General features: G+C 34.7%; 1 protein-coding gene across 1 annotated transcript; it reads left to right on the top strand.

Moving 5' to 3' along the window:
* The first annotated feature begins 8,385 nt into the window (after positions 1-8,385).
* LOC142607372 (uncharacterized) lies at positions 8,386-11,214 on the top strand. Its single transcript, XM_075778828.1, has 2 exons — positions 8,386-9,767; positions 9,896-11,214. The coding sequence occupies exons 1-2, from the start codon at positions 8,470-8,472 to the stop codon at positions 10,914-10,916; spliced, it is 2,319 nt and encodes a 772-aa protein (XP_075634943.1). The 5' UTR covers positions 8,386-8,469; the 3' UTR covers positions 10,917-11,214.
* The last annotated feature ends 1,146 nt before the right edge of the window (positions 11,215-12,360 follow it).

Here is a 12,360-nt window from a genome sequence, read left to right as displayed (position 1 = left end):
TTTGCTTCCATACGTTCTTATTCTAATTGGAATTTAATTAACTAGAAAGTTTTATCTGGTGTTTTATTTTATATATATAGAGTTATGATTATAAATTAGATTTTATTTTTCATTAACTAGATCAGTATGCATGACAGTATTCCAGTGCTTTCTGTGATGGACACTCTCTAGAGTTCTTTTAAATACATAAGCCTGGCTAATTTCAAGAAACTACAAAACTCTTGGTTATTTTAAAACTTGTTAAGCTCAAAAAAAGACAAGATTGTTTGGAGATAAAACCTTCAAACTTTTTTTTATATATATATATTTTTTATTGAATGTGAATTTTGACAATTCTATCATTAAATTGCATTTTTTAACTATATTTTCGTACTTGAAAATTTTCAAGGAGATCAAAAACCACCATCAATCAATGTTTTAGTATCAAGTTTTTATAATATTAAATTATGCATAAAAAATAAGTTTATGAATTGAATAATAAATAACATTCATTTTGAATGAAATTTGACATGTATGTTAACTATTAACAGTGACGGATCCAAGAATTTTTTAGAGTGGTCATTAAAAGTCTTAAATTAAAAAAATTAATAAAAATAAAACTTGAATATATTGACTTCACAGTAAATAAATAAATAAATAAAGGTGAAGATACATAAAGTTCAAGATTAAATCGATGAAATACTCCACTAGTTTTTTTTTTCAAGGAAATTATGGCCAAAAAGTTGAAAAAAGCATCTTTGTAAATATACTATTTTTATTTCATCCTGATCATTAATATAAAAAGATGAGACATTTTCTTATAAACTAGGATTCAAAAGAAGATTATTCAAGTCAATACGAATTTATGTAGAAGATGAATCTTGTAATATAAGTGATTTCTTTATAAGAAATTTGTCTATAGTATTAGCTGTGCGTTCCAAAATAAGGCTACTAGGCCTAAGGGGAGTTTGGGCTCACAATCTATTTGTATGGTGGGTTTTTGGATTTCCTACCACAGGTGGCACTATGCTCGCCTGTCCCGTTTCCTGAGTCTCTCCTCTTTTCTCACTAACACTCCCCTTTCTTCCTTGGAGATGATTAATATTACTTTCTCTAGTCTTTCCACTCTGGAATTGCCAACCCCATCCAACTGAGTTCCCCTTGCCTATTATAGCGAAGGTTAGTGGAGTGATCATCATCATTCCCCTGGTGGGTGGAATAAGAGGTCCAATACCTTCTCCCCTAGGTGGAGGTTTAATGGTGAGTGGGGAAGGTAGCAGTGGCATTGGAACTGGCTCCACCACTGGATTTGATGCTCGGCAGGGGCGTTCCCTAGGCAATGGAGGGGAAGTCCAGTACCGTTTCGCCTAAGTGGATGTTTGGTGATGGGAGGGGGAAAATGATAGTGGCGTTGGGACCAGTCCCGTCAGTAAGTTATGTGCTCGGCAGGGGCACACCACAGGCTGCTTCGAGCACTTCGAGCTCAAACCCCCATGTGTGATCAGTGCGGGGCTCTTATACGAGTTAGTCTTCATGGGCCTTAGGGCGATTGGGCTTAACGGGGGGTGAGGCCCGTACATTAGCAAAAGAATAAAAACTAAACTATAAATTCGTTCAACATATTTGACTTAGGCGTTCAAGTGTTATATTGTTTTTATTCAATAACATATTCAAGCATTATTTTTGTACATATGCACATGTACAAAATAAATCACATAAAGCCAACAAATTTAACTAAGTATTAAATCAAGTGATAATAGACTAACTATTTGAAAATGTGCTTTTAAAATTTATAGCGCTTTTAAAATATGCCTTTAGAAAACACAATTTAAAAAATCAAAATTAAACATTTAATTTGGGCTTTTAGGCTAATTTTTTTGTTTGAGAAATTTTTTATGAGTGCTACATGCATAATATTTTAGCAACACTTTCACAACGAAGCCTAAATGACAAGTTGTTATTGGTTCTAATTTAATTTTATCACTGAAATTACTTTTTTATCCGCCTGTTACAACCTAACACTTAGGATTGGTTGTAAAATTAATGTGAAAATATTGTGAATATAGTACTTTTTACAATTTTTTAGTTCAACCTTCATTGGACCAAATTTTGGAGAATTCAAATTTTTATTTAGGGTGTTCAAGTTTTTTTAAAGTGGTCAAGTTTATTTTCTAGGGTGATCATCAACCCATATTAATTAAAATTAAAAATTTTAAAGTATATATATAAAAAAATAATATTCAAGTCAAAGTGGTCTCTAAGTAAGACACGGTGCCGCCTCGACTGTTAAGAACGTAAAAAATATGTAATCATGTTAATTTTATCATTGAAAGTTCGAAGAGTTTACTCTTTTGGAGAAAATCTTTGTCCTAAAATCCAATACCGAAGTCAATGAAATAATTCAATATATTTCAATCTCTCTTTAATATATATGAATTATGATCAAAGAAACAAGAATTCCAGATATTCATAAAAAGCCGCCACAGTATTTGAACATGGTATTGGTATCGTGTCTACACGTCATCAGATATGTCATAAGAAAAAATAGGGGCTCTCTTTCTTTCCATTGAATATTCAATTTCTGTAGACTAGACTCTTTTTTTTTTTGTCTTGTTAGATTTACCTTATGATGAGATCACTAAAATGATTTTCAATTTGACTCAGAGTCCCCAATAATGCCTCATAAAAAAGCCACTTGATTCATCAAAATCAAAATCTCTGTTCCCATATATACAGGTTATATCTTATGCAAGGTTAATACTTATATAGAGTGTGCTACTAAAGGTTTATAATATTCAAAAACATTATCATATTTTTAGTGCTGGAGTTTCCTTAGATTTCACGTGAATGCTTGGGTCAAATAAATCTCCACCTCAAAAATTATGTTTGGGAAATCTTTTCCAATTATAACAATCTTTACCTCAACCGAAAAAAAAGGCACATTTTCTTAGATTTATTAGTCTATTTCTAGCTGCCATGAGTGTAGTGAAATTACACGTATGCACTTGACACACGGTTCAAATAGTTCTTTTCTTCATAATCTTATCTAAAGATAAGAGTGGAGAGGAGGCTTACTCTTAATATTTGTAGTAAACGTTTACCTATTATGAATAAACTTTAAAATGACCCTACACTCCATCTCACGTTTATAACTGGGACTTGAGTCCAATAAAAGCAAGGTGTATTATCAACTACCAAGATCCGGTATTGAATATGATCACAACATACTTTTTATATACAAATCCAAATTTGAACCAAATCGTCTTTTGCTTGAAAACATCAAAAAATGCTAGTTAAATTATAAAGCTCCTAAGTGACAATATGATCACAACATATTAATGTATGGATCCTTTATGTATATAAACTAAGTCATATTCAACCCATTTTAAACAGACAAAAAAAAAATCATTAACATAAGCCCAATTCTTACAGATTGCACAATAAATTGGAGTATTTCAAAGTCATGGTACTAGCTGTGAGGTTTATATGAACCAGGGGACCAACCATTATGGGGGATAATCAGTACTGATTATCCTGAATTCAACAACCATCGCAATCACTAGTGATTGCGATGGTTGTTGAATTCAGGGTTTAGCCTAGGTCAATTGTTTGGGCTACTAATGTCATGGCTGAGCTATGCCTCTTTGGGGTATGACTTGCGAGGGATGAATAGGTAGCTGTTTCAATGGGAACTCATTGCTTGCAAAATTGACTCTCTGCTAGATGTAGCTTTGTTAATTAACTACATGGCTAACTATTTTCAGGTACTTCATGATCTAGCTTTGTGCCCTTGAAGTACGACATTCTAAACTGTGAAACTAAAAAAGCAGCAGATGCCTTGGCAAGAATATAGGAAAGACTGGAAAAATGATTTCTTGGTCCACTCCATGGGACTCCTCTAACAAGCTTTAGTTTTTACTTTCTAGTATAGAATTTGACTCTTCTAGCAGCTTGAATGTTAGTTATTCAACCAAATTTTAGTGGTCTTCCCATGATTTAAGTTACATTTTAAATCTCTTCTCCAAAAAAAATTTCCTTATAAATCTTTATTAAAATTACAATACTAAAGAAATTGATATATATATATATATATATATTTTAACTTGCTATTGAATTTCTTTTCTTAATAAACATGATAAATTTTGTATTAACTGAATATTTATTCTTTAAGTCATTAATTCATATTTTCTGTATAATTTTAAAATATAAAAACTTTAAATTTAAAAAATAATTGATCTTGAAACATTTTTTATATGATGCAAATATAAAATGTACAAAGAAACAATGTAATCTAATAATAAATTTTCCAAAAAATTCAGTCAGTGGAAAGTTATTAAAAACGTGTAATATTAACAAAGTAGCCAAATATAAATTAAACCTAACCCAATATAATATAATAATAAATGGTTCTAACTTATCCCCCTTTGACCTAAAGTGTAGGATACCTCTAGACGTTATTGTTGCTTGCACCATTCAAACAATGACCAGCTAAACATGGTAGTTAGTTGGTTATATCCAAATCCAACACAATTGTTAGGATTTGACTATGCTCCTCCCCTTTCTTCTAGGGTTGACAAATGAGCAAATTTGGTGGATTTCGATTGGTAGTTCATAAAGGTTTTTTTTTTTTTTCAAATCGAGAGTGGGGATTTGAATTTTGGATATCTTCTATGAGAAATATCAAGAAATATTAGTTGAACTACATAGCTCTTAATAATAGGTTGAGTTTTTTATTAACCCATTTACAAAATAATTAATATCCATATCCAATCCAATTTATGTTGAAAAGGACTTAACCAATTTATTAACCAATTATATATTTAAATAAGTAATTTCTCACACACACACACATATACACCCAAAAAAATCTATAAAACTTAAAACAAACTTTTAACAGTTAAGTTTAATACAATTTTTTTTAAAGATAATTTAATATATACACTCATCCAATCCAAAAGGAGAGCTTAATATATAAAATAACTAAAGAAAATTACAAAGTTAGATCGATTACAAATATTTAAACGAAACTACTAAAGAAATTAAACTTTTTTTTTTTTTCAAAATAACCAATTTGGCAATTGCTCTCACTAATGGACTAGTGTGAGAAACGAAAATCTGGAGTTAAAGCATCTCGAACATATGATATGAGGCTTATTTATCAACTTTTTCATTTAATCTATCTACTTTTTTTCAAATACATTTTCCAACAAATTTTATATCCTTTCTCTATCCAATTTAAGTATCATTTACTTATTCTTTCTTGAATTTTCCTTTTTATTATTTTTAATCATTATGTGAGAAAAGAGAGAAAGAGTAACGAGAAACTATATTTTTTTTAACTCTTTTACTCATTGACAATGGCTCTCTTGACCAATAAAGTCTCTATTCATGAGCAAAATACTTTTTCATTTTTAGAGAGATCATTGGAGGAGCATTTTATGATTTTTTTTTCTTTCTAAATTATAGATGATTTTGTGGATAGAGCATCAGTGGAGATGCTCTAAGAGAGAGAAAAATTACTATTGAGAGATTTTTTTTTGAAGTTTGTTTGTGGTGGTCTATAAATTAAGTAACATTAGGAGATTTGTTTTTTCACTTTAAAAAAAAAAAAAAATTAACTGACTGAACTAACTAACTAACTAAGTGCTATATTAAACTTGTCTTCAATTGACATGTATTCTCATCACGCTAAATATAAAAAAACAAAAACACATGGAAAAACAAATGGAGAGCATTCACATTGATTTTCTATTCTTTTGGTTCATTTCCTAAATTGGTCTAGTCACATCGGTCTCTCTAAAATAGGGGAATACACCAATTTTAGGAAATGAACCAAAAAAATAGAAAACTCAAATTGGTTTTCCAAACACATAGCCTAAAATAACATCTTGCTATTCATTGCCCCCAAACACTCATTTTTATTCCCTTTTTTTTTTCTTGGTAACCAAAAAAAAAAAATGATGTTTTGAAAAGGAGAAAAATTAATAATTAAAAAAGAGAGATGATATAACCAAAGAAATAATGTTTTAATGAAACAAAGTATAGGATAAAGAAACAAACATTTGTGTTTTGGAAAGTGATTAATTAAAAAATTAAGATATTAAAAATATTATTAAAAAAAATTCAAAAGGGACCAGAAGCACCGGATTCACTTTTTTACAAAGTGCAATTAATTTTATTTTGTCGTGTATCAAGTAAAAATTTACCCCCTGGCAGTTGGCAAAACGTCGTCACTTTACAGCAGTGCAAAGTGTGCAACTATGGGCGCCGCCTGGTTAAGCTTCACTCGCCTTCAGTGACACGCGCCAATGATACTTAGCGATTTCGCAACAAAACAACCAACGAAACAATCGGGAAAGCGCGTGGCCTTTGTTTTTCAAAATCTTTTTTTTTCCCAATTTTTTTAGTGTAATAAAGTGCAAATGATTGCGTTACTCGTGAGTGTGTGTAGGCCAGAATTGCGGCTAAGACTCCGTTTCGCTAAAATTTCTCTGATGGGAAAAAAAAAAAAGTGGGTTTTTTTTTTTTGTTTGTTTTTAAAATTGGGGTTCCAAAACGCGTTTTTTTAAAAAGTGGGTCTTTATTTTTCAAATTTTAAAATCATGGCTCATGGGAATTTAAAATCATGTGAATTTATGTCATTTTAGTTTTACTACTACTTGCTAAAAGATCTCCTCCTCCTTCTGGAAATAGTAGAAAGGTTGTTTCCTTAAAAAATAAAGGTGTTTCAATCATTATTTTTAGAGATTTGAATCGATTTTTTTTGGAGATATGCACTTTAGTATCTGAAATTTTGTGATCTACTTGCCAAACATAATCTTAGCACATTAAAGTTCTTAATTCTCATCATGCCATGCCCCATTGGAACGTTTGGAACAACATAATCAAGTGGCATAACCTTTTTTAGACAATAGGTTTTAAATCATATCTATTAATTTTGTTGTGTTTATTGTATTGCCAAAATGCACAAGAAAAAAAAAAGATTCTTGACAGTTTATATCCTACCAAATCACTTTTTTTTTTCTTTTTTTTTTTGGGGTAAAACTGTCAGTAATTTTTTATAAAGAGAAAATTATAATACCAAGTCACTCTTTTTTAATGAAGAAAGAGAATTTCAAATCCTAATTCTCTTCCTAGAAAAGAACAAATAATGTCATTAAATTATATGATTTTTCCTTTTAAAAAAAGAATTATACAATTTTAAAATAAATAAATAACTCAACTACAAGGCTCTTTAAACTACCAAGCTACTCTTTTTTTTAAAAAAAAATAAAGTAATAGACCACCAAGTCAGCCTTACATCAACTGTTATTCTGAGAAAAGGCTTGTATCTTGCAGTTTAAAGTTCTATGGTAGTATGAAAATCTCAATAGAAAAAAAATATATATATATTTAAAACAATCATTAATAAGAGATATTAAGAATATTTCTCTAGATTCATATAAAAAATCATACAATTAAATAATTATACCTCATTAACTACTAATTCTTCTTTACCTTATTTTGGCCCATACTTAAAATTAATGATTAAAAATCATGAATTCCTTTTTTTTTGTGTACTTTAATTAATCACATGAGAGCCATATTTGTGGTGAATTTTTTATTTTGGGAGGATGCGACAAAATAAGCTCAAAAAAAAGTTTTTTTTTTTTTAAAAAAAAAAACATAAAAACTTACCCTTTTTTTAAGCACTTGCTAAAAGCACACTTCACATGATTCAATGGATACACACCCACATGATAACCCTGAACCTTAGTACACCTGATTGCCACACACCCCAACACATACACAGAGACCCCAACTGGAGCCAATCAGTGAACAAGCTGTCAAACCCATATGACTCTACTGTGTACAGTACTACTCTCCACAGTTTTTTTTTTTTAAGTTTCTTATAATATATATATATATATATATATATATATATATATATATATTTTCAAAGCCAAAGCTGGCCCCTTTGTTCTTCTTCTCCTTCTCTACACTGTAACCACCACTCCTCTTCACACACCTCCCTGTCCCACCTCTCCTTCTCTACGCCCTTCCCCATAAAAGGTAAACTATCTTATTATTATTTTCATTACTGCCCACAAAAAGTCTTTTGGAAAATTATTAAATTCCCAAAATCCTAACTATAAATTAGTTCACTAATCTACTATTTCTTTCTTAAGAAATCAACTGATCTCTAATTCCTTACTCATCATCATCATTATGTGTATTTTTTAAAATATTCGTATACCACCTAACTATTCTGATCTCTAAAATTATTTATTACGAATAAGTTACTTTTTTTTTATATATGGAAAAAATTATATAAAAATTAGTACTAATAAATTTTTTTTTTTTTTAAACACAGCTGGAGGAGACCAGGTGTGGAGTAACTATAAGAGCATAAACTCCCACTTCCATCATCCCCCTCTTTTCCTCCTTTTACTTCTCTCTCTGTCTGTCTCTAACTCTCTTTCTCTCTCTACCCAACAACTCTCTCTCCATATGGACCCACCACCACCACCACCAATATCGGTAGCTCCGCCGCTCTCCACCACGCCGACACCCAGTACAACCACCGTACAATCTCACCTAGGCTACGCAGACTCCGTAGACTCGTCCCCTCGCTCGCGCAACACCGACTCATGGGACGAGCCAATTCCTCCGAACACGAACACAGCCCCTCTGAGCACCAAGCTTCGTCTCATGTGTAGCTACGGCGGCCACATAGTCCCGCGCCCGCACGACAAGTCGCTCTGCTACGTCGGCGGCGACACCCGAATCGTCGTGGTGGACCGGCAGTCCTCACTCTCCGACCTCCACTCGCGGCTGTCGAAGACTCTCCTAAACGACCGGCCGTTCACCCTCAAGTACCAGCTTCCGAACGAGGACCTCGATTCTCTCATCTCCGTCACCACCGACGAAGACCTTGACAACATGATCGACGAGTACGACAGGACTTCGTCGAACTCCGTTAAGCCCTCGAGGCTCCGAATCTTTCTGTTCCCTCTGAAACCCGATTCGTCTCAATCTATCGGGCCGATTCTCGACAACTCGGCCAAGTCCGAGGACTGGTTTTTGAACGCGTTGAACGGGTCGGGTTTGATGAACAACAGAGGGTATTCGGTCCCGACTTCGGTGGACTGCTTGCTGGGTTTGGACGATGACGGTGTAGTTGGCGGCGTGAACAACTTGGATTCTTCGAATAGCGGCGGAGGAGCGAGGGAGTTGGAGGCGGGTCAACCCGGAAAGAATGCGAAGTCGGGTCAGGATGTTCACTCGGTGCCCGATTCGCCGATGCTGGAAACGACGTCGTCGTTTGGGTCCACTTCTTCTTCGCCTTCGCTTGCGAATTTGCGGCCGATTCGGGTTCATGCAGAGGATGTAAGCGGTGTTGGTGGCGGTAGCGGTGGCGGTGGCGGTGGGGCTAGAGTGGCAGATCAGAAACTTGGGATTGAGGAGCAATTTGCTCAGATGGGTCTTGGTTCTGCTGGGCACAACAACAAGCAGCAAGACGAGGGCTTTGTTGTGATTTCTTCGCCTCCTCCGTTGCCGGTCAATTTAGCGGTTGTACAGCCCGTTCCGGTGAGTTCTGCGGCGGCCGGGGATTACCAGAATAGGGTTTATTCCGATGACGAAAGATCGGATCACGGCGTGCCGGTTGGCTATCGGAGAGTACAACCGGTTGCTCAGCCACAGCCACAGCCACAGCCACAGCCACAGCCTCAGCCACAAACACAGTCACAGAATCAACAAAAGACTAGTGGCGGGCATGATTTGCACTCACCAGATTCAGTTTCAAGGTACCCATTTTTTGATTTGTTTCAGTTTTTTTGTGAATAGTTTAATTTAGATTGTTGGAATTATCGAATTCTGAATTGGGTTTTTTGTTCTTGTTTTTGTTTTGTGTGTGTTTGTTTTAATTCCGCAGTGAAAGTAGTCTTACAAATCCTTTGTCTCGCACAAAACCTGTATATCAAGACCCAGTTGTTCAAACTCAAATCCCATCTGTAAGGGTTGCTAGTAACCCTGTTGATCAAAAAATTAGTAATATCTCTGATCCAAACACCCGGGTCCAGTTGCAACAACAGTTTCAGGATTCTAGTTATGTATTACAATCCCAATTCGAACAACAGCAGCAGCAACAATTACAACAACAGTTACAACAACAACAACAACATCAGCAGCAGCAACAATTGCAGCAACATCATCAGCAGCAACAACTACAACAACATCAGCAACAATTACAACAACAACAACAACAACAACAACAACAACATCAGCAGCAACAACAGCAACAACCACCACAACAGCAACAACCGCAATTCGTACATGGCACACATTATCTCCAGCATACCCCCTCTGGGCCAGTGCCAATCTCGGCCTACTACCCTGTGCAACAGCAGTACCATCCACAACATCAACTTGACCAGCAGTACCCGGTGTACTATATGCCCACGAGGCAGGCCCAAGCTTACAACATGTCTGTGCAGCAATCTACTATCAGTGAAACTGCAACTGGTATTCCTTCTAGCCGCACCCAAACGCCTCCCGGTTCTACAATGGTCCCTTCTCCTGCAGCTTATAACCCCATAAGGAATGCTGCCAAGCCCGAAATGGCTGCGGGTGTGTACAGAACAGCAACCACAGGTACTCCACAACTAGTTCAGGTCCCTTCTGGTCAACATCAGCAACAATATGTTGGTTACTCTCAGATGCCTCACCCATCTCAGTCAATGGCACCTACTTCAGCTGCTCCTGCTAATTATGCTTATGACTTTGCCGATCCTGCTCATGCCCCCCAGATATACTATACTCAGCCTCTGGCACCGGCAATGACTTCTCAATACCAGACCATGACAACAGCTGCTGCTGTAGGGTTGCCGGAAGCTTCTGCTCAGCTTCCCACTGACAACATGAAGCAGCAGATCAGAAGTTCACAGCCAATATAAATCAGTTACAGAGAAAGAAACAATTTTGAAGGGATTGGGTTTGGTTTGTCTCTCAAGTTTATGTTTTAGAGTCTGTCTTGTTATTGGTTTGTGATATGTATTTTGTGATAGATAATAAGGATAAGACTTGTCTTCAATCTTTCTCATTTGTCATATTGTTGTTTATTGTCATAGGAAATGAAAGTGGTCTGAGACAATACTGTAAAAGCTCAAACTCATATATGGTGTTGTGTGCAGTTCATATATCGGTTACAGAAATAAATGGTATATAAGTCAGAAGAACTTCAATTTTATGCCATTTCATGTTTATCGTTCAGGTCCTATGAGTTATGATATGCAGGGCCAACGTTTTTGCTTGGATAAAAAAAACAGAAATAGAACCAAAAGAGGGGATTTTTGTTGGTGAATGGCCTTCGTTAATTTTAAGGTTTCTTTGGCCGCAGTAGTTCCGTTTGCAATATGCTTTTATGAGGGACCACAGTTTGACCCTCAGTTAGTTCCGCACATGATTCACATTTTTCAACGACTGAAATTTGGAGAGTTGTAATTGTTAGTGCAACTCTTAATTGTTGCCGACTCACCCTTGAGAGAGGAGAGTCTTGGAGCATCAACTTGAAGAGAGAAAATAACATCCCCTTTTTCTCAAGTCTCAATCATGTCATGAAATAGAGAACTCATCCCATGAAAGATGTGATAAATCAAGGAAGCAACAATTTTTAGGAGTTGAAATAATACTCATCAAACAGTCCTTTTCGACCTTGTGCTTGTTCCTACGGTAGAAAATAAAATGTCATTGATAATTGATGTGGCTTTCAATGCATTACCAGACAAAGATGTGTCCACCAGCTCCCACTCATATTGTCCTTGATGCGTGCTGCATCTAAATTCTTATGAATAGATGAAGAACTTACTCCATTCTTTTTTTCATTTCATTTCTTTTTCTTTTTTGGGTTGATGACTCCTTACTCCATTGATTGTTGTTTTTCTACGTAATCATATCTGGCTCTAGATTCTTGCATTTCTTTTAAGCTTTGAACGGTATTGCATTTCTTAAAATTTTGTTTTCTTCATAGGTTGTATTATAAGATGTGATTCATAAACTTACTCGGCGCCCCTAGTTTCTGTCAAGTATTTATTATTTTTATAATATGTGGTATTATTACTTGTACAATTTTGTGTGTAGGCAACATGATTCTTTCTTTCTGGTCATGGCGGAGCAGATTTCATGATCTTGTGAAACACACTTTTTTTTTAATCTTTTTTATTTATTTATTATATATTTGTGAAACACACTTTGACAACAAGAATAATGCTGATTCTAAACGTGTACTGCATCATCATCTACAGTTTTATGATTTCATCTCTTACATCAACTCTCGTATATGTCTTCACAATAATCCTTTTAAGATAACTTTGAACCATATATATGATACTTCTTCCACTT

The sequence above is a fragment of the Castanea sativa genome, chromosome 8 (genome assembly GCF_040712315.1).
Source record: "Castanea sativa cultivar Marrone di Chiusa Pesio chromosome 8, ASM4071231v1".
In the NCBI taxonomy this organism is placed as follows: domain Eukaryota; kingdom Viridiplantae; phylum Streptophyta; class Magnoliopsida; order Fagales; family Fagaceae; genus Castanea; species Castanea sativa.
Note: the sequence above shows the minus strand (reverse complement) of the source record. Positions and strands in the feature narration are given on the sequence as shown.